Source organism: Protopterus annectens, chromosome 14.part0, assembly GCF_019279795.1.
Source record: "Protopterus annectens isolate FY-2018-M chromosome 14.part0, PAN1.0, whole genome shotgun sequence".
NCBI lineage: Eukaryota > Metazoa > Chordata > Ceratodontiformes > Protopteridae > Protopterus > Protopterus annectens.
In genome coordinates, this window is record NC_056748.1 from 449420172 (window position 1) to 449447064 (window position 26893).

Here is a 26893-nt window from a genome sequence, read left to right on the forward strand (position 1 = left end):
GGTGACTATGAAATAAAGCCAAATAATTAGTGCTGATAAAAAGCAATATTTTTCTCAAAAAATATCCATCCACAAAAACAACCCAAAGAATTTTTTGAAAACCATCTCATCTTTACTCAACCCTGGGTCCACTCAAAGTCTGTCACCAAATGCAGATAAAATACCTACTGAACTAGTTGACATGTTTAATTCCCACTTTATAGACAGCATAGCCAGTTTAGTAACAGGTACTAACTCTGCCACAAAACCCAGTGCCACATATAGTTTCATACCCCCCTTCACACAAAAAAATGACAAAAACAATCCAACCAATTCCCAGCACCATCCAAACAAATCTACATCTAACAACACAATCCCTCCTTTCTCTCTGCAACCTGTATCCACTAAACGTGTATATAAACTTCTTCTTAAACTAAAACCTATTTGTCCTCATCAGACAGTCTCCCTGCAGAACACCTAAAACTTCCTGCTATAGCTATTGTATACTCAGTCAGCATTCTTATCAATCATGCCATTAAGGAATCCCATGTTCCTAACCTCTGGAAAATGTCAATAATTACCCCCTTGACAAAGGAGGTAAATCCAATGAGCTATCAAATTACAGGCCCATCTCTATACTATCTCCTCTATCCAAACTGTGCAAAAAGTGTACTTGGATGCAACTACTAAATCACCTTGTTCATAACAATCTTCTTACACCCACTCAACATGGATTTAGACCTGCACAGAGTACAATGACCACTCTCATCCCCTTCACCGATACAGTCAACAAAGCTAGAAACTCTGGCCTATTCACCTTAGAAGTGTTACTGGATTTGTCAAAGGCCTTTGACACAGTATCACACAATAAACTCCTTCATCAACTCTCCCTGATAGGATGTTCAACACCCTCCCAGCAATGGTTCTACAGTTACCTCACCAACAGGGAACAATGTGTAAAATGTCTAGGCTCCCTATCACAATACCACACTAATAAAACAGGAATTCCAGAAGGGTCAGTACTTGGACCCATCCTCTAACATTTTCATTAATAATCAATGCACTGCCTCTCAACAAAGTACGCTAACCCAGTATGTTGATGAATCCACCATTATCTCTTCATCTAACAATATACCTGATCTATTACAAAATACTCAGAAAGCTTTTAAATCAATTGAACTATGGCTAAATGATGCACAATTACTACTAAACTCCAACAAGACTAAACTATTACTCTTCACCCCCAAATCTTTCTCTTATGAATTCAAAATATACTCCCTAAACAACACAGAAATAGTAGTAACAAACTCTAAGCTTCTAGGTGTTACCAAAGACAACAAACTCACATTTGACCAGCAAATAAATAATGCCATAAAAAACACACTTCAAGCATGAATGGTCTACAGACAGAAAAACTTCATAGACCTGAATACCAAAAGAATACTAGCCAACACCTACTTAATCCCTCGTCTTTTATATGATGCTCCCGTTTTCACCATACTCTCAAAGCTAAGCTTCAGTCCCGTTATTACAAAAATCATTACATTTGCTGCAGACACATCATACCTCTCCCACTACTGCAATGCTCTCACAAACCTAAGTTGGTTAGATTCCCCTAGTAGCTTAACTATATACAACTGGCAGTCGCACATAACCTACTATACAAACTTGACAGCTGTCCTGCCTTAAAATCTATTCTCCACATTTACACTCCTACCAGAACTCTCAGGTCTACGCACAAGCAACTGCCAAGTTTTCACAAACCCAACAAAAGATCAGGACAGTGTCTCCATTCCTACACCATTGATAAATTATGGAACACTTTACCAAATAAAAATACCAGTATAAATAGCTCTAAAATTTTCAAACATACACATAAGAACTACCTTCTTGACAAACAGAGCTGCCAGTGCTCCAAAACTAATATATAACCAGCTGATATCCCCTCTTCTTCCCATGTCTAAACCCCATCCTTTTCCATCTCTTGCCTCTATGTATCTCTTTTCCTACCACAACTACTTCCATGTCTCTCTCCATCTCTCAACTATTATTTAACTACTGTAAGTACTCTTCTGTTTTCTGTATAAAAACACAAATAACCTCTGCACTCCTAAAGATGTTTATATTATTTAAACCTACTATATTAAAATTCACTGATATATTATGTACATTTTATGTCCATACAATGTATAATTTTCTTTGCTTAACTATCTACAATATCTTTGCATAAAACTATAGCAACTGTATTTTTTTATTTCTGATTAACACTGTTGAAGCTTTTCTCCCCAGGCCTCCATGGAAAATGGGTTTTTGACCCAGTCGGACTTTCCCGGTTAACAAATGTCAATAAATCAATAAATAGAGAAAACACTGGAATACAGATGTGATGTAAATCCTTTTATTCAACTGACATAGGTTTTGTAATTACTTCAGCTTTCTTTTTTAGCTAATTGGATGTAAATAATGTACTTCCCTTTCTGGGCACAAGTAGATATTTAAGCATTGTATTTAACATCAGACATAGGTCATTATTTTGTATTGAGATGTAACACGATCTTCTTCAGGTGTAAAAGTCTCACAGATTAGCTCTAAGGTACATGAGCCATAGAGAGGTCAGGTGATATAAACTGAAGATGGATAGTAATGAAAGAGGTAGTGTGTAATAAGTAGTAGAAGGAGTAAAGGCATGATTAATGAGGAGGAAAAGGGCAATGACTATATGAGAGCTTAGTGAGATTTAAGGAAAGAAGGAGAAGCAGTACAGGGATATGTTGAGAGACAGAAGAGAGAGGGGCAGATATATATATATATATATATGTGTGTATATATATATATATATATATATATATATATATATATATATATATATGTGTGTGTGTGTGTGTGTGTGTGTGGGTCTACCTGAAAAGACCGAAAAGTGAAAACAACAACAATGAGATCACTGACACCGTAAGACCGGCAATGGAAATAATCGACAGTTCGAAATCCCGACGCTGAAAACTCTGACATGCGAAATGAGGGCGACTGTGTAAGTATGCGATAGTGATGGACTTTAGGGTTAGGATGCGGGTAAGGTAAGTGTGCGATAGTGATGGACTTTAGGGTTAGGGTGTGGATAAGGTAGTGTGCGATAGTGATGAACTTTAGGGTTAGGGTGCGGGTAAGGTAAGTGTGCGATAGTGATGGACTTATAGGGTTATGGTGTAGGTAAGGTAAATGTGCGATAGTGATGGCCTTTAGGGTTAGGGTTTGGGTTAAGGTTAGTGCATAGATAGTTGTGTATGTAAGGTTTAGCGTAGGTTTGTAAGGTTTTTGGTGTTCTTGTGTTGTGTGTGTTTTTTCAGAAAAGGAATTTGTTTTGTTGACTGTCGGGATTGTGGTTTGCCGGGCATGTGAACTTTCATGTTTTTGAACTTTTGGTTTTGTGGTGTCAGTGATCTTGTTGTCGGTGTTTTCGCTTGTCGGTGTTATCAGGTAAATCCATGTATATATATATATATATATATATATATATATATATATATATATATATATGTATATATATATTTTTTTTAAGACAAATTAATTCAGATGGAAAAGTCAGAGTAGTAAAAATGGTTACTGCAGGGGGGTGAGGGACAAAACAGTGTCAGATCCCTTTCCTGAGGAATTCTGTTTTTAGTAATGCTTTAAAATTATAGAGGATATTAATTTCACAAAATGGTAATGGGAGGGAGTTGCACTGTTTAGTGACATTGTGAGAGTGGAGACTGTTGCATGTGACTTCTTGGTTGGGGTAATACATGACAGAAGTGTTTCAGAGAACCTGACTTCATGGAAAGGAAAGTACCACAATATGAGGGAGGTCAGTCAGGGACATTTTTCAGGAGTCGATAGAATTGTGTGGGCTAGTTTCAGTTGACTGAATTTAAGGAAATCAGGGGATTACACTGTCTAATTGTAATGCAGTGATAAGTTTGTGTCAATGAGTTTGTGGCAAATTTAGCAATTGTATTATAGCACTGTTCAATTTTTGAAAGTTGGGTAGATTTTAAGTTGGTAAAAGTAGAGGCTTCATTGGAAACAATGGGCAGTTAGAGGTAGATGCTACACATTTTCTGGTGGAGACAGTAAGGAAAGGTTTGGCTCTATGCAGCATTCCAAGGCTTTGATGCTTTTAAATTCACTTGTTGAATGTGTTGATTCAGTTTCAATGAGTTTAGTATGGGAGATAGTTTCAATAGTAGTATCTTTTCATGATGTAAAAGAAATGTTAGCTTTAGCATTAGGGTCACACTAGGAGATGAACAGCATGAGTTTGTTTTTTAGCTTTATGTACTAGGTTAGATTGTTTATGCAATGTTTCTATTAATTAGAAGGAGCATTTAATGTTCAGTTGTAGTTCTGTTCCTTTGGCAGATTTACCATCAGTATACTGAATAATGGCAGATTTGTCAGGTTGTAAAGGAAGGTGATTGACAACAATGGTAAACAGTAGGGGAGCCAGGATAGAACCCTGGGAAACTCCTTCTAGGATGGGAAAAAAGTTGGATGTGGCTTGTAGCCATTTATAGCATTGTGTTCTTTTGGAATGGCAAGAGTTGAAGCAAGTAAGAAGAAAAGAGAGACCTAGCTGTAAAAGTTTGGCGAGGAGGTTATTTATTTATTTATTTTATTTATTTTATTTTACATTTGTTAACCGGAAAATTCCGACTGGACCAGGTCCATTTTCAGCGGAGGCCCGGGGAGAAAAGCTCCAACATCAAGTTATACAAATACAGTACATCCAGCATAATACACAAAACAGGTTACATCATGTATGCTGAGCATAGTAATATAACAAGAATTAATAAAAACACTCCAGGTAAAAGATATAGAACATGGGTAAAAAGACAATGTCAGTCATACTTTATGATGAAACACAGAAATGAATACCTTAGAAAAGCCAAAGTAAATAGACAACACTAAATTTTTGTTGTTCTTATGATGATGTATTGCATTTAGGAATGATTGCAGGGTGGGGCCTGTATTGTGTAGGAGTGAAATCAATGTTGAGATGAGGAGAGAAGGTTATTAGATAGAAGAGTTCTTCCCCGATTCTGATCGGTCTGGGACCCTTCTGTTGTGGACAAAGTTTTTTGAACCAGAGACAGTATTATCCACTTGATTTTTGTGAACAGGATACAAAGGTAACTCCTCAAAGGTATCGGCAAACTCAGCTTCTTCTAAGGAACTAGCCACCCCGAATGGGCGGTTATTAATCTTAGATTCCATTTCCACGTGGCTCATTTCATCTCTGGTTGTTCCCACTCTTAAAGGAGAATGTGCAGTCATCAATACAGCTACTTGCCGTATTGTTAAAGGAGAGGTATCCCGGCTGCTTGATAGATGAACAGCTTAAAGAAAAGGCTTTCCCCAATTCATAAGCTTAGGTAGGTTCAGCAGTAATAATGTTGGGGTTGTTTACATTACTGTATGCACAGGTTGTCAATCAATTTATGTTGAGACTTTTTGTCCACAACAGAAGGGTCCCAGTCCAATCAGAATTGGGGAAGAATGAAGAACTCCAGGAAAAAGGACTCATTTTAAGTTTACATGTAAGTGCATATTGTAAGATTTTTAACTTGACTGATTTTTGTTTTAATACTGAGGTTAGGTTTCAGTTTTGTGCCCTCGAGGATGGCTGATATGACCAATACTACACTGGATTTAAAAAGTTTTATCAGGAAGTTGAATCTACAATTTTTATTTGATAACATGAAGGTCAATGAGCATTGCTGTTTTTTTAAAACTTTCCAGTTATAATCCTGGACTTCATAATACTTTAATCATTTTTGAAAAAAGTTGTGAAAATTATATCAGACAATTACTGGGGAACAAAACTGACAATAATTATTGCTATTACAATTTACCAGTTGAGGAAAGGTCAGCTTTGAATGAAATTATGAAAATGGAAGAACTGAGAACTGTGAGAGCAGATAAAGGAGGGGGATTAGTTTTTTATATATCAGAATGATTATATTAAAGCTATGGAACAGATGCTAATAAACAGTGACGAATACAAAGAGGTCACACTGACTTATTTAAAACAAGGCTATAATTTTATTAAGGACTATTTATATGAATTGTTAATGAATGGGCAGTTGGATGACACCTTGTACAATTTCATGAATAAGATAGGAGTTCTATTTGGAATACTCAAGATACATAAAAATTAAAAGAACCCCCCTTTTCAGCCAAATGTGCCTGCCTCAAATTCTGTTACTGAGGGGATTTCCCTGTATATTAATACTATTTTAAATCCATTCATTCAAGATCTTTCTTCATACTTATGAGACTCTTGGGATTTTTTGTCTCAAATTAAGAAATGTAATGACAGTTTTATATATGGCACACATGTCAATTTAGTCATGTTAACAGTTGATATAAATTATCTCTTTACTTGTATACCTTGGGATGAAGGTATTGATTACATTAGATTATATTTAAGGAGAAAGACCATTCCACTTCTGAAATCAGTTTGCTTTGTTACCTATTGGTGGTTTTATTAGAACATAATTGTTTTTTTATCTAATGATAAGTATTTTCAGCAAGTAAAATGTGTTGCTATGGGGTCCCCTGTGGCCCCGGCTTTTGTGAATCTAGTATTGGGGTGGTAGGAAAATGAATTTTTGCCTACTATTCCTTTGTTTGATCAAGTTTTATTTTTTAAAAGATTCATGAATGATTTTTTTTTTTAATTTTTAAAGGAACTGTTGAGGAATGTGAATTGTTTGTAACTGGACGCAATTCCAGTACAATTTTTTTTTAAATTCTCTTTTGGGGACATCACATTGAAATGGGATCTAGTGAATCAATGTTTTGAAAGCAGGATTTATAGAAAAAGTAAATTTTCTAACTAATACTTACATTTTAAGAGTAACCACCCCTATTTTATTAAGAAAAATATACTGAGAGGACAATTTATTTGAGCATCCAGACTTATGACCAGTGAAGTGGTTTTCAAGGAAGAATTATATTTTATTATTTCCCTATTCTTAGAAAGGGGCTGCAAAAACACTTGTTTGGTTTCTAGTGCTTTAGAAATCACTGAGAAAAGGGCTATTTGTTTTGCCCCCTTTTTGCTCAAGAATTGTGATGTGAACAATGTTGGCACTACTTCTAGTACCAAAAATACATTGGTTTGTAATTTGGACATGGCAGTAGATAGTTATGCTATTAGAAAATTATACAAAATAATTGGAAAATTTTGAGAGGGAATGTAGATATGGTTAAGATTTTTTGGGATCATCCCTCTTTTGTTTTTAAAAGGAACATATGTATAAAAACCCTTTTGCAACATGATAACACTAAGATAGGGCCAATACCCACTGAAAAAAAAAATGTGGTACATATAAACATGTTTTTGTTCTATGTGTAGGTTTATCTATGAGTGGCCCTTTCTTTTATTGGGTCATCTGGATGAAACCATTTCAGGTATGGGTAGGTTCAGCTGTAAAAGTGCTAGGGTTGTTTACATTAGTGTATGCACAGGTTGTCAGACATTTCATGTTGGGATGACCACCCGAGCCCTTAGTAAGAGAATTAAAGAGCATGTATAAATTGTTTTTTATATGTTCCTATATTTTTAAATGTTAGTAATGGCTTTGGGAAGCTAATTGGAAGTTTTGTATTTAAGTGGATTTCTGTGATGGCTTGTTGTTTCTGAAGAAGTCCTTTTGGATGAAAAGTGGAGTTAATAAAGTTCAGTATACTTAAATGGAGTGTCCTTATATTGTTCCTGCATTGATCTGTCCTCTGGTGGGTGGTCTATATATATATTACATAAACTTTGGTGATGCTTTTCAGATTATGCTAGTTTTGAAAGATTGAAAAGGTTTCTTAGCCCACCGGATATTCTAAACCTAATCCCTTTGTCTCATGATTTGTGTTAAAGCTGGTGATAACTGAGGGTTGGTTTAAATATGCCTTTCCTGAATGAGTTGGGAATTTCATATACTTTGTAGAGATTGGTTGAAGTCCTCTATAGATTCATTAAGGTGCAAGAGTTTTGAGATGTTCTAATTATAGAGCCTTAGAGCTTTTTTAAAACTGTCTCTGTTGAATTTATAGAAATTTCTGATGTAGTTATATACATTTGATCTCAAGTATTATACTGAATGTAAATCAGGTGGCAGTCACTTAAAAACATTCAGGTAGGATACCATTTTGGGCTATGATGTTAGGATTGGGTGTTGGGTTCCAGTCACAAATTATTTCAGAGCCTAAGGTCTTATTAAGTCTAGTATGCAAGAATATTAGTTGCATGAAATTGTAGGGGTGTCAGAGGGTAGTAGGTCAACATGTTACTTAAGGTTGGGGTCCAGCTAGTGTTTATGTCACCTAATATAATAGTTTTGAGGAATATGTTAGCAGTGATCCATGATAGGACATTTTGTTTGTATTTCACATTTTTGTCTATGAGGAATGTACAAGGCTATTATGCATATGACTTTTCGATTGTTTACATGTGATACTGATACTAGTATTTCACTAATGGAAAAGGAGGGGATTTCTATAGGCTAGGGGCTTATTTTTAAATTATTTGAAAACATGATAAACACTACCACCTGCTCATTTGATGAGGCAGACTTCACACAGGATACTGTAACTTGGGGCAGGATTTCTTCATTGGTGACTGATAGTTTTAACCATGTTTCTGTTAATACGAGACTAAACAATTTAAGGTTGTGGTCAGGCAAGCTGATGGATTAGCCAAAATGTTAGTATGCTTGGAAGGGGTAGGGGGAATGCTGCGGTGAGTTAGAGACTGGCAGTCTGGGTTGGAATGAATCTCAGTGATTGTCAGAAATAGGGTAGTATTTTGGGGTAGGTGAATGCAGTAGAATACATTTGCTTTTCTGTGGCGATGCCAATGGTTGCACTGTCCTGGAAATTTGTTGAAGTTGTTAGTTATTTAAGGGGGGGGGTATATTGAAGAAGAAATTAATAGCAGACACAGTACTATACTTATCTGAATTACTAAGAAAGAGAAATTTAACTTTGTAGCAGATCTTTATTTGATGTAGTAGGAAGAAGGTTAACAATTCAAGTTTTTAGAATTGATGCAACTTGAATGGTGTTGCACATTAATGGGAATAGATTATAAACTAGGTAACTTGGGAATTGGTGGTGGGAGAGGAGCAAACTGGGCAAGTACTCATGCATTGGTTGGAGACAGTTTCCACATGTGAAGATCAGAGTTTGCAGACTGACCCAACTGCAAGCAACACTAAGTAAATTATAAATACTAAAAAAATTTTTAGTTATACTAGTTGGAATGCTGGTTGGGACACTAAACAGCAGTCTAGGTGATCTATACAGGTGTGCCGACAGGATTTGCTCAGTAGGACTCCAAACATAGCAGGGGAAGTGAGAACAGCAAGCACAGCAGACGTGTGTGTGTGTGTGTGTGTGTGTGTGTGTGTGTGTGTGTGTGTGTGTGTGTGTGTGTGTGTGTGTGTGTGTGTGTGTGTGTGTGTGTGTGTGTGCATCTGTGTGCATCTGTGTGCGTGTGTGTGTGTGTGTGTGTGTGTGTGTGTGCGTGTGTGTGTGTGTGTGTGTGTGTGTGTGTGTGTGTGTGTGTGTGCGTGTGTGCGTGTGTGTGTGTGTATGTGTGTCCACGAAAGGGGCAACTACAGCAATTCCCTCATCTGAAAAAATAATTATACCAGAGAGATTTCTGCACTAACATTTTTGCTACATAATACACTTTCAAAGCAAGGACATCCAACAGGGGGATTATTCTTGTACTGCATCACTGTATTAAGCAGATGTATATGCAGCACAGTGTTTATGACCCCAAATAGTTAGGTGGGGGGACCTATTTAATGTCAGCCATGGTACCCCATTCAGGCACTTCCTTACAAACCCAAGGTTGCAGGGAATGTGCATGGCTATGTAAAATGGTGAACTTTTGATGGACTGTTTTAAACTGAATGAGGTGTTAGGTCACTATAGAATAACTACACACTGAGAAAGAGTCAGGAGGAAAGAGTAATGCTAATAAGACCACAATTCAAATCTTCCACAGGAAAGAGAGTATTTAGTAAGCTATGGCCGGCTGCCTGCAATCAAGTGCTATCTGAAATCAGGCAATTGAAAGCTTTGGACTTATCCAGAAATAAATTAAAAGATCACCTGTTTAACACCACCAAAATGCTCAGGCTTTAGGAATGAGGAGTAATTCAGCACTTTATGTTTTAAACTACTTCTTTATGTAAATATTTGCATAAGTGCAAATGTTTCCACATGAAAATTGCTTCAATCATGTTCTAATTGTCTGTATAAGTTGTGCATTTGCTTTCTGATGTCTTATACTTAACCTGTGTATACTTGTTTATTAGTATTATAGACCGCGGGGGGTGGTGCTGTGGTAGCATTGTCGCCTCACAGTAAGATGCTGTTCGGTTTGATTCTCAGCTAGAGCGTCTTCTGCGTGGAGACATGCGTGAATGGGCGTACCTTCGTTGAAGGTTGTGCATCAGGGCTGTTAACTCGGCATGTAAAAATCAACTACCAATCATTAGCGGACCGGAGTTCCGCTGTGGCGACCTCTAACCAGGAAAAGCCAAAAGACACAACAACAACATGTTCATAGGTTGTTACTAGACTATTGACCTCTAGACCCCTTACAAGCCTAGGTGTGCACCCCAAACCATTTGGGCTGCAAGTATCATACAGGGAAGGGGGGCATGTTATTAGGCAGGTCGCTAAGGATTTATAAGGGGGGGTTAGTTAGGATAACACTTTTATTATTGCCAGCTTCTGTCTGTGAGGAACATTGGGGCCATACTGGGGATAAATTTATGATTTCTCATTCAATTATCAAGGTTTTGTTTAAATAGGGTCAGGAACAAACTCTGTTTTACATGGATGGGAGCCTATTCCATAGTGTGGGTATACTTTGGGACACATATCTTTCTCCAAAGCATATTCTGTTTCTGTCATAAGTGAAGTTCAGAGCCCTGGATCTGTTACTATCAAAAATGTGAAGTTCAGAACATAATGTGGGTGAAATACTGAGCCATAATGTCAACATACTGCATATTAATTAGGTTACAATGTCAAATGGAAATACTGAAGATATCAAAATCGGCATTTTCGATATCAGCAATGTTTTTTACCTACTGCCACTTACCTGTCTGTTTTCTAGCAGTACAAATGTACACAGTTCAGTACTGCACATCACTGAAATTCACATTTTTGCAGGGGCGCAAGCCTCCCTGCACCCCTTCGTGGGTGGCTGCGGCCCCAACACCCCCTGCAAATTATATATTCCAACTCTGAGATCATACTACAATGAGGAAAAGGGTAAATTTTCTGATCTGCACTGTACCACAATCTCTATTCATAATGTTGATCACATATAAGCAAATGCACAGTGGCATTCGCTGCAAAGGACACTAGTAGAATTGTAGTTTGGCAATACAGGAATCAGCTAACACACATTCAGCATTCCTGTGTTTGCCGTACCTCAGTTCTTCATTTTGATACTAAACCCTTGGATGTAGTGTTTCTGGTGCTGTTTGTATTATGCACGTGTAAAAGATCCATCAGGGCTTGGTCTGAGGAAACCCTGTTAGCCAGGCAAAGATTCACTCTCAGCAGCTCGTAGGAGGCCAAATACAGAGACAGAGCCTTTAGGTGATCAGTGTAGGACAGGATATTCATGACCTGAATTTTTCTGATGAGAATACCTTGTGAGAATAGCAACTGTTGCAAGTGTCTGGTTAGATGATAGCCAAAGGGGGCATTATATTCAATAACAGGTCTGATAAGGGCCAAGTAGAGTAGTACTATAAACTCTTTGGACCTAGATGTCACTCCCTTACATATAAGCTGGGTGACATCAAATGATTTTCTTATTATTATAGTTACATGTTGGTCAAAGGCCAGATTGTTGTCTACATATGTTCCCACATCCCATACTAGTAGGTTGACTCTAAGGGGAATTTTATCAGTGGAGTAATTGCCTTGAGTTGACAGTTTCCCAGAGGACATTATAGTGCATTTTTTGGCATTAAGTTTTAGACCATGTCCTTTGTCTGTATTAACCACCAACGAAAATCTCAATGAGTGGAAGACAGTGTAGTATGAAAATATATAACCCAAACCACCAAAAAACTACAGTAATTGTACTGTGAAGGTCCAGAAATCAGGCATTGAAACTGCTGTAAAAATCAAACTTTAATTAAATATAAAAGCAATTTTAACACTAGCACTCATATCAGCATTTTCATCCTGAACTTAGGACTTGTCTTAAAATGTGGGTGACAGAAGTAACAGTTTAAAAATAAATATATAACCTATAAATATGAGTATATAAACCATAAAGAAATTTAACCATAAAAAAATTTTGATAAAAAACTGATACTGCACTACATGAATAGAAAAATCTGAATTGATTTATCCTGGTTATGGACCCTCATAATATTTTGTAAAGTCAGTGTTTAAATATTTTGTTTGAATACATAAATAAAAAGATAAATATATGATAAATGAATTAGGTAGAAGCATTAAAACCATAATGGCTTATGAAACATAAATCTAACTGTATTTAGTACTCTGTCACCTAATAATAATAATAATAATAATAATAATAATAATAACAATAATACACATACTAAACATATAAAACCTAAAACTTCTGAGTCACATAAAAAGTATGTATATTTATATCTTAAGTTCTTTAAAATTCAGTCTACTAAATTATAACTTAGCTGCCTTTAGTTTTAATACTGGAGATATAGATATAGTCTAATTTAATCCTGGAGTTTTACTAGCATACAGGATTAGCTGCCAGTATTATTCACTATATTCAATCTTTGTTTCCCAAATGCACCACACTCCTTACATATAGCTAAATATAGCACTCCTTTACTATTACAGTTAAAATGTCGATTATAAATGTATCTGTCCCTGCTTAAGATATATAGGTCTTCCACATTCACAATGAAAACACTGTGTACAAAACCCACATTTAAAAATAACCACTCCATTTTGGCAGTGAGAAAAAGGGGTGTATCTTTTATTCTCTAAAATTGAATTCATATGTCGCCTCACAGTAAGATGCTGTCTGGTTCGATTCTCAGCTAGAGTGTCTTCTGTGTGGAGACATGCGTGAATGTGCATACCTTCGTTGAAAGTTGTGTGTCAGAGCTGGTAACTCGACACGTAAAAATCAACTACCAATCATTAGCGGACCGGAGTTCCGCTGCGGCGACCCCTAATTGGGAAAAGCCGAAAGACACAAACAAACATTATGACTTCTTCTATATGTAAACATAATTGGTTTTCAAAATATCCCCAGAAGGTCAAAAACTTAGCAAAAATATTCCAATTCCTAGCAATGATATTCTTAATCAAATTCATCTTTGAAATACAGTTCATAATAAAAGCATCCCTGTAGGGGAATACTTTTTCTCCCCTATAACTTTGAAAATATTTCCTAGTATATTTTTTTCTGTCTCTTGGTTCATATTTTGATGTATAACTATGTAACCCCCACCAATTACTGATGTCTATTTAGTCAACCTTCCTTCCTTAATTTCTTTTAAAATGTCATTAACAAATGTTTTATGATATTTTCTTTCTAGAAATATTTTTTTAACTTTTTCACATTCTTCAAGAAAGTCATCTTCATGCCAAACCATACAAGATACCATCAAAAACTGACCTTTCACTATACTCTTTTTTGTTGAATATCGTGTTCGCTGGTGTAATACAAATAAGATTTAGAAAATGTTCCTTTCCTATACTGAGAAGATTTAAATGCTCTAATACTATGTATTTTATGCATAGTCGCATTCAAATAATTTACGTATTCATAAGAAACATTGTGGATAAACTTTAAAAATGTTGTTATACCTTCTATATATTGAATACATTTCATTAATAATTCTTCATTTGCTAACCAAAATATACAAATATCATCCAAATAGCATTTATATAAATTCCAATATTTTACATATGGTGAATTAAAAATAATTTTTGTTCCCAGACTGTAAGAACTAAATTAGGGTAAATGGGGACACACGAATCCCCAGTTGTAACACTCTTTACTTCTTTATCATATTCACCTCCATAGTACATAAAATTGTTCTTTAATATCATTTCTGAAAATTCTAATATTAAAATAATTTCTTTAGAGTTCAAAAATATATAATCACAAAGTGTCTTTTTGAACCACTCCATTCATACATCATGGGGTACAACAGAAAATAAATCAGTTATGTCAGTGGTGATAAAAATATTAGCATATACGTTATTTACCCCTTTCAAAAAAAAACATGAATCTTTTAAGTAGGAATTGGTTCCCTTCCATATGTTTTTTTTTAAGTTTCTGATCTGCATATATCACCAAAGAATGTGTTTTTTGACCCATATGTAGTTACTATGGATCTCATTGGTGGATCTATCACATTCTTATGAACTTTGGGGATACCAAAGATAGATGGTATTAATGGTTTTTCAGTATGTAAAAAATGATGGGTATCTGCATCAATAACACCTTGTATAAAAAGTCATTCAAGTAATAATCAATCTTAGAATATTCCAAATAAATTAAATTTTTGGACACTTGTATGCATTTATCCTCATTTCCTAACAACTCCATCATTTCCCCATATACTGTAAAGTGTCCATAATCACAATGCTGCCTCCTTTATCAGGCCCTATTACTTATATATACTTATTCTTTCTTAGTTGTTCTAAAAGTATTTTCTCATCATTAAGTAGGTTAAAATAAATGTTCTTCTTCTTTGTACTTTCTCTTATTTCTTTCTCAACTACTGTTTCAAACATTTTCAGTTGATGATGTATCTGGGGTTATAAATACTCTTTTTTATTTAAACTGCTTTCTTCTAAGCATGTTCTATCATTGGGGAAAATCAATTTAAAGAATATTGCTTAAGTCACATTTTCTATTAGGGATGAATTTGAAACCTTTAATAAATAAATTTAAAAAATTATATCAATATCCAAACTACTATAGTCAAACATTTTAAAATTCTTAAATTAAAATCTGTTCCCTACTTTTTAATAATTATTTCTTTATTAACAGTTGGTACTGTGGTACCCCTATCACCCCATCCATTTATTTCTTTATTATTTGCTTTATATATTATCTAGTTCAACATCTCTCGTTCCTCTCAGGTATCTGTAATACTATGCTTGTTTGTTCTTTAGTCTTTCTGATCTTGTCAGGGGAAAAATGGGAATGAGAACACATATATGACCCTCTCTTCTACCATCACATGGGTTGTTACTTCCAATACATTGATGACGTTTTTATTATTTGGAGCAGCACAGAGGCAACTTTACTGGAATGTATCAACTACATTGGAAACTCCACAAATTTCCTAAAGTTTACAACTTCCCACAACCAAGACAATGCTAATTTCCCAGAACTCACAATATCAAAACCAGAAGGCTCTGACTGGCTCACAAATCATTTACACCAAAAACCCACCAGAGTAAAGTTACTATTGCACTGGGACAGAATATATCCTTTCCAGACTAAGAAAAATGTGATTAAATCTCAGGGTCTCAGGACTGAGATAGTATCGAAGGAACTAGGGGATTCCACCATCAACATAGTGAACCTAAAGAAATATTCGCTCACCTGTGGTTACAGAAAAGGTTTGTCTTTGGGATGCTTGGACCTATTTCCCTCCAAAAAAACACCAACCCTGATTACTCAAATCCTGACAACAGCCACAGAACTAACCGGAAAAGAAACCACAATGAGAGATATAAAGACATTTCCATGATGGTTATTTACACCACAGGCTTCAGATCTGCTTATAATTGACATCATTAAGGACAACTGGATTATTCTCATGAATAACATAACATTAAATAACATACAACCAGAAAAACCTAGTTTCAACATTTGGAGAAACAGGGATATCAGATATTTTGTTGAAAAAAAATGAGCAGAACAGCCATGGATCAACTCAACTCCCAAAGGTTACATTACCTTGTGGACCCCCCCCCCCCAACTACAGTTACTGTAAGCACACAAGCAACAAAATGGGTTTCCACTGCCATAACACTGACCACTACTACCAGAGCCAAGAACCCAAGAATTGCAATTTGAAATCAGTAGTTTACAGAGCCCAATACAACCCTTCTATTATGGGAAAACTATCAACAGACTTAAAACCAGAATTGCTAGACACCATATAGACATCCACTACAGCAACAACAACAATACACTAGCTAAACACAACTGAGATCAACCTGGACACCAGACATTCCAATTTAATATTTTAGATCACATACCAAAGGAAGAACTACAAGGATCATTAAATGACAGACTGGAAAAACATTAATTAGAATGGCAGATCAGACTAAAAGCATGTAAACCACCAGGACTTAACACTCAGATTTCCATCACTGGCATACTCAATCTTAGGAAACTCCATCACCACCCTTATTATTGATAGCTGAACTTCCTGTTTTAATTTGACTTTGGTGGAGATTTATATAATTATTATTTTTTAATTATTAATTGGTTATTAGTTATTGTACTTCTGTGCACAAAACATTTTCTTTATCTGAAGAAACATGAGTGAAAACACTGCAGACAAGCTATATATATTTATTAATTTTTAATATACAGAGGTGTTTTAAGTGGGGTGACTTTCACTTTCCTTATTATTTAAATTCTCCTATGTATTTTTAAAAAAATGACTGTTATTAAATTGATGCACCAGTTTTTCAAAGTTTTCTCATTCAAGTTGTACTACTGAATTACCTGGCTAATATATAATCTAAGAGATATTTAAGTTTTAACTAATCACAATTATATATTTATGTTTCTATAGAATTAGATAGAATGTTGATTTTTTTTTTTATTTTTCTTTGTTTCTGAAATATGTATAAACACAAGATTTATTTCTAGTTTCTTTACATAAGCACAGTGCTTTTCTGCCGATTTATATAAGTTTCACCCAATAAAGATTTGTTGCTATTAAGAAGTGAAGCAATATTAATCAGAACAAGAAGATTCATTCTTTTGGTACGAAGAATGTGAAGTTGTTTTTGTTTGCAAAAGTGAAGAAATTTTGATTGTGACAAGATATTTTACTATTACTACTGTCTGGAGTTTAATTTACAAATATTTCTTATTACTACTGCTTGGTGTTTTAGCTTAGCTCAAATAGCTCAAAAGGCTATTCTTTCATATTTTCTCAGGGGTAGAAATTTTAAAGGGTCATTAAAGTTAATACTAGTGTTCATACCAGCTTGTGTTTTACTTTACTATATCTGTCTTCTCCTATCTCATAGCCTTTGGACAGTTGTGTTACCTGGTTCTTGACTAGGTTGTGAAAGATGTGCCTTGGGTGCATGCTTGTTTGATGTAACATATGATCATGCCATGTGGGTTTTCTAAACATGATGGTGTCTATTTCTTTTGTGGCATCCAAGGTCAACCTTACATCCAGAAAATCAATAGTTCTAGATGACACTTTCAGCTCAAACTCAAGGAAGTCAGTGGTACTTTCCAAGTAGCCAACAAATGTATGTATGCTGCATTCATCCCCTTCCCAGGCAATAAAGATGTCATCCACAAAATGGTTATACGAAACCAGCTGTGTCTTCCATGTATCACTTGGGTCTATTGCTCATTAATTTTCCCATTGTGCTAAGACCAAGTTAGAATAGCTATAGCTATTAGTGCACAGGGTACCCATGTCCAAACTGTGCACATGCACTGATGATTACTTGGATGAACAGGAGAAATCAGTCTCTGTCTTCACTAAAAGATGTTAAAAAAGGAACAAAGTGTATGTGGAACGTGATGAAGTAATGGATTTAAGGGAAAGTAGAGGACATCCCTACTGCTCACAAGATTCAAATAGTATAATGACTGTGCCTAGACAACAAACTAATCATTTGAGATGTACTTTAACTTACAGCTCTGTTAATGCCTGTGTAAGTGGGATAATCAAGAAATATTGGCTGATTCTGATTTCCAATCCAAAAATCAGGAACATAGTGGGTGATTCCCCAGTTTCTCTTATAAGAACAGAAAAAAATTAAAAAGGCTGTTATGTTAGAATGATGGTTTGGTAATAGACAAAATCCAAGTGATACATCTGATGCATGGTAAGGGACATGGAGATGTGGTTTTTGCAAGGCTTGTCCACATATTTGTAACAAAAATGTTTTTGTACATCCAGTTACTGGATTCAAATACTATTTCCATGGAAGAGCTAATTGTAAGAGTGCCAAATTTGTTTACATAGCCACTTGCATGTCCTGTCCAGTCTACTATGTAGGCAAAACCAATAGACCTTTTAAAGAATGGATTCTACGACACCTATCTGACATTCACAACAGTGTTGAGACCAATGCCTTATATGAGCATATTAAAAACAACAAAATACACCGGTTTCATTTTATGGCCATAAGTATGCTAAGAGAGAATTTGAGAAGGGGTGATATATGTAACAACACTGAATTACAAGAAACCAAATGGATTATGGAACTCAGAGCCGATTGTCCACCTGGTCTTAATTGTGTTATCCCCCTTAAGCCCATTTTAAAAGCAAGAGGGCTTGTCAAGAAATGCAATTGATCTAATGTAACATGTTGATTGCATTACAGACTTCAGTATATTCAGGCTATGAATTTTGCTGTCTTACTTTCTTTCCTTTCATATAAGGAGAAGGTGTTTTTGACCACACTTTGGTCTTGCAATTACTAATAGATATTGCCTTATTTATATCTGAAGATATTTTTCTTGATCGTCTGTTTGCAAATGTCACTGTGCATAGTCACTTGATCAGAAAAACAAATGGTTCCACTAAGAAACAGAGCCACTTTACTGATATAAAAGAAAAATCATGCTATCATTTAGGAAGGCCTTCATTTAAGTTATCATGGGCATCGTATTTTGCTCCTTAGTTTTCTTTTGCTTCTACTGGGAGTTTTCACTGGCTCTTTTCCTCACATGAATATGAATAGTCGAGGTCTAATTTCTATTGGAAGATAAGCTTCCTGACTATGAATAGTCATGGCTTGGTTACTATTGGTGAAATAACATCCTGATTAAAGATGATTGGTGCTTTTGTTATGATAAATAGCTGGGTCAGTATGACTAGTTCATTGGACCAGCTTGTTGCTGTTTTTTGTTGATTGGTTCTACTGTGATTCTGAATGAATTTGAGACTGGCGTGCTCCTGATTGGAAGAAATAGTTTCTCATTGGTCATCTTGATATGCTAAATGGTTGATTCAGTTTGAGAAGCTCATTGGTCCAGCTTGTTCCTGATTCTTGATGATTGACTATTACTCCTTTTATAAGAAAAATTGTTGGTTAATGGGTGAGGATCTGAAGAAGGTTTTTAACAAAAGCGCTTATCCACCCTAGTACTTTGTTTTATGCTACTTTTTATTGTTCATATTAAAGAATTTGGTTTTTAACGTGACATGGTTGTCTTACAACAGCCTTGGTGGTAAGTCTCATCTTTGTTCCTACAGGTTAAGTAGGCATGACCTTTCCTTAAATAAGCCAAATTGTGATGGGTTTAGTGTCTGTAGGTTGCCAAAGTCCTTGTTTATCATTTCCATGATGTCATTCCATGGCATTGTATATTAGGCTTGTTAGACTGATGGGTCTGTAGTTCCCTTAGTTGGTTGCTGGTTTGCCCTTGTGGAGGGGAATGACTGTTGTAGTCCACCATTCACTTGTAACATGGCCTGTTTCAAAACTGTAGTTGACGAGTGCATCAAATAGTCCTGACAGGTCATGTTATAGACTGTTCAGGAGACATCTGAGGATGCTGTGGGTACCTATGGATGTGGTGTTTTTAGCTTTAGAAAGTGCTGCCAGCACCTGGTCCCTGCTGTTAGCTGAGGGTAGTATGTTGGAGGGGATTTCATCTGATGGAGCTGGGGAGAAATGGGGGATGAAATTTGAACCAAATTTATCAGCCAGTAGATTTGCTATGTCACCCTGATTGGTGTGGGTGGTACTGTTCAACATCAGTTCACCACACTGTTGTGTGTTAACTCTAAGGTTCAGGATGTAGCTGAAGACAGCCTTCTGACTGTTCTTAGTCTGTGAGGCTATCCTGACCTCATAGATAGCCTTGTTGAACTTAATTATACATCTTAGTTTCTTGTTTAGCTGTGTAAGAGATTACTTGTCTTTAAGGGAGTTCCTTTTCCTGATTTTGCCCTTGAGTTTTCTCCTTTTATTATGCACAACATTTAGGTGAGTATGCCACCAGTGTGATTTGTTTTTAGCATTTGTTTTGTTTTTATTTCTGGTAGGAACAACAGCCTCTATCCAGCCATTTATGTTTGCATAGTGAGTCTGTGAATAATTCTGCATGGAAGCTGTGGTCTTGGGGTGGGAGAAGCCTTTAATTTTGACAAACTGTCAGTTAATAGGATGTAGTTTGCCTTTGAATAGTTCCTACTTGTTACTGGTTTAGCTGGATTTTCTGGGTTGATTTTTACTTCAAATGAGACAGTTTTGTGATCTGACCTGACTAGTGAGGGCTTGACATAGAGGGGGAAGGGGGTGCAACACTGTCCCATGTTGGTGAGTACCAGATCCAGTATGTTTGATTCCGTGGTCGAACCATTGGAATGTGAACTATCTGTTCCAGGGTACTTGTGTTAATAAAGTACAGGAAGCATTGTGCCATTAAATTTGAGGCAGTGTACTTTTCAAAGTCTATAGAGGGGTTGCTGAAGTCATCCATGAATACGGTGTTTGGTTGAATAATAAATGCCTATAGTAGGTTTAGCTAAGCTTCATGAGATTCTATGGTCATAGATGATAACCTGTAGCTAGCTATGATATGGTGAGAGACCTTATAACAAAAAACAAAAATGGCCAAAAGGCCACTGCAACTAAATAAAAAACAAATAAATATACCGAAACCAGTAACAGCAACCGTCTGTTTTAAAATTCACACAGGAACAGATTCTTCCATAAAAACATCTGGCTGTTTAATAATCCACTTAGAAAAACTAAGTGCTTTCACCAAACAGTATTAGGCTTCTTCAGAGTTCTTCACAAAGTTATACAAAGGTATTTAAATACTGCCCCCAAGAAAACCTTAAGCAAATAATTTAAACCAGCTCATTCACATGACATAACACAATTAAAGACACAGCATAAAGTTTTAAAGAATACTATAAAAAAATTCCTGATAACAAATATTCAACTTAATGTTTAAAAATAAAATACCAAAAAGGCAGTTCAAGCAATTTGATCTTGTCTTATTTTCAAACAAGGCTTGATAAATATAAACTGATTCAAGCCTGGTGCCATCATGTCATTCAAATGCAACTGCCATTTAGACTCCTTAGCTTCCAATAATTTTTTTAAATCACCACCTCTTTCATTGACTGAAACTTTATCAATCATGAAAAATATAAATTTGTTAAAATCAACACACTTGATGGTATGTACAAATAAGGCATTGTGTACATCTTTATTTTTTATCGCCCTCAAATGTTCTCTGATCCTGTCCCTCAATCTCTTAGTGGTTTTTCCCACATAAAACCTGGGACAGGAAAAGCAAATAGCAACATACACCACCATGGAAGAATTACAATTGCATTTACCTGGGCACTGTATAGAAGATTCATAACTGGCTATGGTCACATAAGGACCACTATTGGTGTACCTACATGCCCTACAGGCCCCACATTTTGACATGAATGACCTGTAGGAATCTTTACATCCCTGCCTCTCCAAGATGTCTTTTATATTCTTCCCCTTACTAAATACTACTTGGGGCTTTGGTCCCAACTTGGACAACATTACCCTATCAAAGCATAGTTCCCAACATTTATTAATAATATCAACTATGCTGGGAGCATATTCATTGTACTGAATAACCATGGCATTAGACTTGCCCTGAACTCGGTTGATAAATTCCACCCACTGGTCTAAATTCAAAATTGGGGAAAAGGAAGATGATCTTTCATGTATCACTTCCTTTTTTATATTAATGAGGAACTTCAAAGGGTACCCCCTGTCAAGGAATAACCCTATCAACTTAAAAATCTCATTTTTAAAAGTTCCATCTATACTAGTCAGTCTGGAAATTCTTACCATCTGCCCCTTGACCACGCCACTTTTCTGATGTTGAGGGCGGTTACTGTTATAATAAAGAAGGGTATTTGAAAAAGTAGGCTTTCTATACACTGAACACTCAAGTACCCCTTCTTTCTTCGACAAATGTATGTCCAGGTAATCAATTTCATCCTGTTGCCATTTACTGGTAAATCTAAGAAATTCTATTGTTCTTTTTAAATACTCAGCACATTCATGGGCTTTTCCTTCATCACCCTTCCAAAGGATCAGGATGTCATCCATAAACCTGTTGTATAACAGGATTTTGTCCTGGAATCTGGAACTGAAAACAAACTTCTTCTCCCAATCCACAAAACCAAGTTGGCATAAATGGGAGCACACTTGTCTCCCATTGCTACTCCTGCCATTTGGTGAAAAATTTCACCCTCAAACATTAAGAAGTTGTTATTGAGAATAATTTCTATGAGCTCAACAAGAACCTAATTTTTTTTCCGAATCCAGCATACCCATACAGGATACGCTCCGTCTGAACATATCCTCCCCTCTAACATGAAGAATGACTGAAAACAAATTTACAACATCAATTGTCAAAAAACTGTACGAACGATTCAAGCCATTCCTGTATTTAGTCAATCTCTCTAGACAGTGCCAGGAATCCCTTACTGTATGCTCAACTTCCTTCACTAAAGGTCCTGCTTGCTTATCTACCCATTCTGCCAGGGGTTTCATTTTAGAACCCCTAGCAGCCACAATGAGTCTAAAAGAAGGGTTGGTAATACTTTTATTGGTCTTAGGAATTCCAAAATATATGTGGAAGAACTGGATTTTTTACCATTAAATAATGCAAATCCCTTCCATAGATTCTGTCTTTCAGCATTTCTTGAGATAGGATTATATCAAGCCAGTCTTATGCCCTGTTAACTTCATGCCTGGACACTCTTTCATATGTTGGTGGGTCATTTAGGATGCTTTCCATCTTGGTCGTATAATCAATCTTCTGTATTAAAACACCGCCCCCACCTTTGTCAGGGGTCAATATTCGCAGATTTTTATCATCGGCCAAAACTTTAAGAAGTTGACTTTCTTCCCATGTCAAATTATAATTAAATGTTTTCGTACCCTTAACCAGTTTTTGAATTTCCTTTTCACATGTTCGTTCAAACATGCTTATCTCGGAAACTGTAGGGGGAATAAATATGCTTTTATGTCTAAGCTGCCCTTCTGACTGCCTTTGTTCTCTGCCATGAAAAAACACTCTGAGACTCAACTGTCTTGTATACAGTTTTAAGCTCAAGAATGTGTCAGCTAATTCAACACCAAAACTAGGTACAAAAGACATTCCTTTTTTCAAAAGATCGAAATGTTGGTTAGTCAATTCAATTTCACTATAATTATAAATAGTTAAACCATCCCTGGTGACATCACATACCAACCCATAGTCATTTACTGTTTCACTTTCCACATTGTTGTCACAACTAATATTAAATAGGTCTATCAATTCCAATTTCTGTGTTTCTTCCCCCTCCAGGACCTCCCCTGATAAGATTTGTTGCCTTGATTTGAACCATACCCATTGTTCATCTGGTTCAACCCCTTCTGATTTGCCTGATTCCTCAGGTGTTCTGACCTCCTGGTGGGGGGGTCCACCTCTAAAACATCACCAACACCCACACCATGTTCAACATCATTAGAATCCACATCATGATGCACAACAGTATTTCTGCTAGATGTAGATCCATTTCTGTCAAAATTATTTCTGGTGTTACTTTCATTAACATTCTGAATATTTTTATAATCTTTAGTATAACGTGCTAATTTCCATTGCTTAATAATCACATTCTTGTTGACAAACTTCTCTACATCAATTAACACTTTTTTGTAACTAGCTTGATATGGAGTAAATAAAGCATCATTAATGATGTTATGATTTAGTTGAGTAATCTGATTTTGCAACAATTTCAACTTACTGTCATTATTTTTAACTATAATGTCCAACATTTCAAGTCCCGCCTTGTTAAATAAGGCTACAAGTTCCCAATGTGTCGTTGAGTCATTTTCAATCCCCATAGGAAGTTTCCATAAACAAAGACCTTTAGGTACCTGTTTCAACAACATAGATTTCTGCAAAAACATGTTATCCAGCTGCAGGGAACGATACCTGAAACACAGTTTTTCAAACAAAGAAACTTGTTGTCTCCAAGTTGGTGTAGTATTAACAGTCACTGAACCATGCCCCAATTCAACTTCCGGAATGCCAAACCAAGCTGAAAAGTCATTTCCTGATTCATGGCCATTGTCCACTGCCATAGCAACACCCGCCTCGTGATTATCCGAATTAATCAGAGAATGTAGAGAAAATGACTCAGCTTGAGTACTAGTTAAAGTAGCTTGACCGGGATTCACCGAGGACGATTTTTCTTTGGTTAATATAACAGTTAAATTTTGAATTGATTCCAAAAGTTGGGTTAATAAACCTTCCATATCCAAACCCAAAGTTGTAAATTGGTGTAGAAAATGAAATAACAGTCTGAACTGATCTGGTACAGTTTGAAAACAGTGAAACAAAAAACAAAAATGGTCAAAAGGCCACTGCAACTGAATACAAATCAAACAAATATACCAAAACCAGCAACAGCAACAGGCTGTTAAAAAATCCACACAGAAACAGATTCTTCCGTAAAAACACCTGGCTGTTTAATAATCCACTTAGAACAACTAAGCACTTTCACCAAACAGTATTAGGCTTCTTCAGAGTTGTTCACAAAGGTATTTAAATACTGCCCCCAAGAAAGGGGCCTTACCTAAGGTGAACTGAACATGGATGAGCTGCATGGCATCATCACTTTTAACCAAGCTAGAGGTATACTTGTTGCTAATGTAGATCAAGATACCTCCACCTTTCACTCTAGTCTGTGCTGTTGTTGGTCTAAATGTGTAGAAGGCAGTGTAGCCCTGCACTTTTGGAGTACTTGCTATGGCTTTTAACCAAATCTCAGTGATGGCACTGAAGTCTACATTCTCCAAAAAAAAAGGCTTGAGGGTGTGGAGTTTTTTGTTTAGGCTCTGTGCAATTAGCAGTAACACCTTAAGGTTGCTTGTAGACTTTTTCACTATGTTGGTAGTTTTAGCCAATATCCAATAGCCTATGAGAGACAGGTGCAACTCATCCTTGGCACTTTGACCACATTTTCCAATGCTAACAGATATTGGAAACCCCTGGAGTGACACCGAAAACTAATCCAGTTATTAAAATCAATCATTTTATGTTCATACCATGGCACTATTTTTGGTGAAGGTAGAATGCTGCTCAGTGTAAGGTTCCTACCTATCTGTGACACATATTCCAAGATATCAATTATTTCTCTTTTCATATAATTCAGTGAGGCATGTCTTAGATCATTTACACCCACATGGACTATGACAGAATTGGTACCTGGTATGCAGTAACTTGAGTGCATGCATGATATTATGGATCCTGGCTTCAGATAGGTGACTATCCATTATCTTCTCCTTGTCTAACCTGATGAGGGGACACAACTGTGTTTAGGTACTGGCTGAAAAGGGTCTGCAGACTTGTCCATGTACCTGGCTAACAAACTGTAAAATTAATAAAATAAAGTAAAAATAAAAGCAAAACAATATCCTCTATTTGCTCTTATGAATAAAGAATCAGTCAATAAAATCAATGGTTGTGGTTATTTAGAAATGAGAGGATAAGAGTAGTCAGCAAGAAATCTATTCAGTCTTTCCTATACTATGTTTAGTAGGCTCTCTATTACTTGCAGAGAAAAGCCTGGAAGAATGACATCCATTCCTCATTCCTTGTTGGTCTTCTAATGTTCTTATCTCTTTCCTGCTCACTCCTTTTAATCAACTTTTATTAAACATTTTATACAACTGTTAATCATAACAATATCATAAAACACTTGAAACACTAAATGCAAACCAATACATTTTTGACTACATTTAGCTTTCATTTACTTGTTAAGAAAATTAGAAAAAAATATTCTATAAGCAGTAATATAGTGATTAAATTCAGTTTGGCTTGTGAAGGGTGGTGTCTTAGTTTGCTTCAATTCAGTTTGTTGGGTCAAGGGGGTGCCTTTGTTTATTCTTAGTTATACCTTTTCATCAGTTACCTGATTATTTCTTACTTTAATGTACACTCAAATGGTTCAAAATTTTGTAAGAAAGGATAGTATTTACTCAGACTTTACAGGTTCGTTTTCTTGGTTATATTGTTTTCCTCTGCATCCATTAAGCTTGTTACCAATGTCCTTAACTATTCTATGTTATATGGATCCCTGTTTTTTCAGCAGTGAGTTGCTACTTTTTCCCCATTAACAGTATTAAGCACAAAAGTCAATGGATGCATTATCGAGTTCTTGTCTATTTTGTAGGACCAACAAATACATTTATGCTGTAATGTCTAGATGCTTTTCAAGGACATCATCTGCCATCTACTGTAATCCATTGAAAAACATTCCTAACTTTGCCCAGACCCTCAAAACAAAATCAATAACCAACATGCTAAGTGATCAACCTCCAACAGGTAGTGGTAATCCCAGGGAAAATTGTTCTCACTAAGTCAGGTATATAAAAACAATTATTCAAATACTTCCAGGTAAATACCCTGAAATGTTCTGCTTTAGTTGTCATTCTATCACTGACGAGATGTGGAACAAGTCTGCATTTGCATTTCAGTATTACATTTCTCCCATCATTTTCTTACTTGATTAATTAGTGGCTCTTTTTTTAAGATATAAAGTGCTATGAAGGCTTTAGATGTCCAGATTCCTCTCTTAATGCTTCTTTCACCTTGTCA

At 35.9% G+C, this 26893-nt stretch overlaps 1 protein-coding gene across 1 annotated transcript in view; it reads left to right on the forward strand.

Moving 5' to 3' along the window:
- LOC122788673 (extracellular calcium-sensing receptor-like) overlaps positions 1–26893 on the forward strand; it is a 162714-nt gene that overhangs the window by 22742 nt on the left and 113079 nt on the right. The window contains exon 4 of the mRNA XM_044055569.1: positions 5139–5326. Within this exon, the coding sequence (XP_043911504.1) occupies positions 5139–5326 (188 nt within the window). The remainder of the gene's footprint in view (positions 1–5138; positions 5327–26893) is intronic.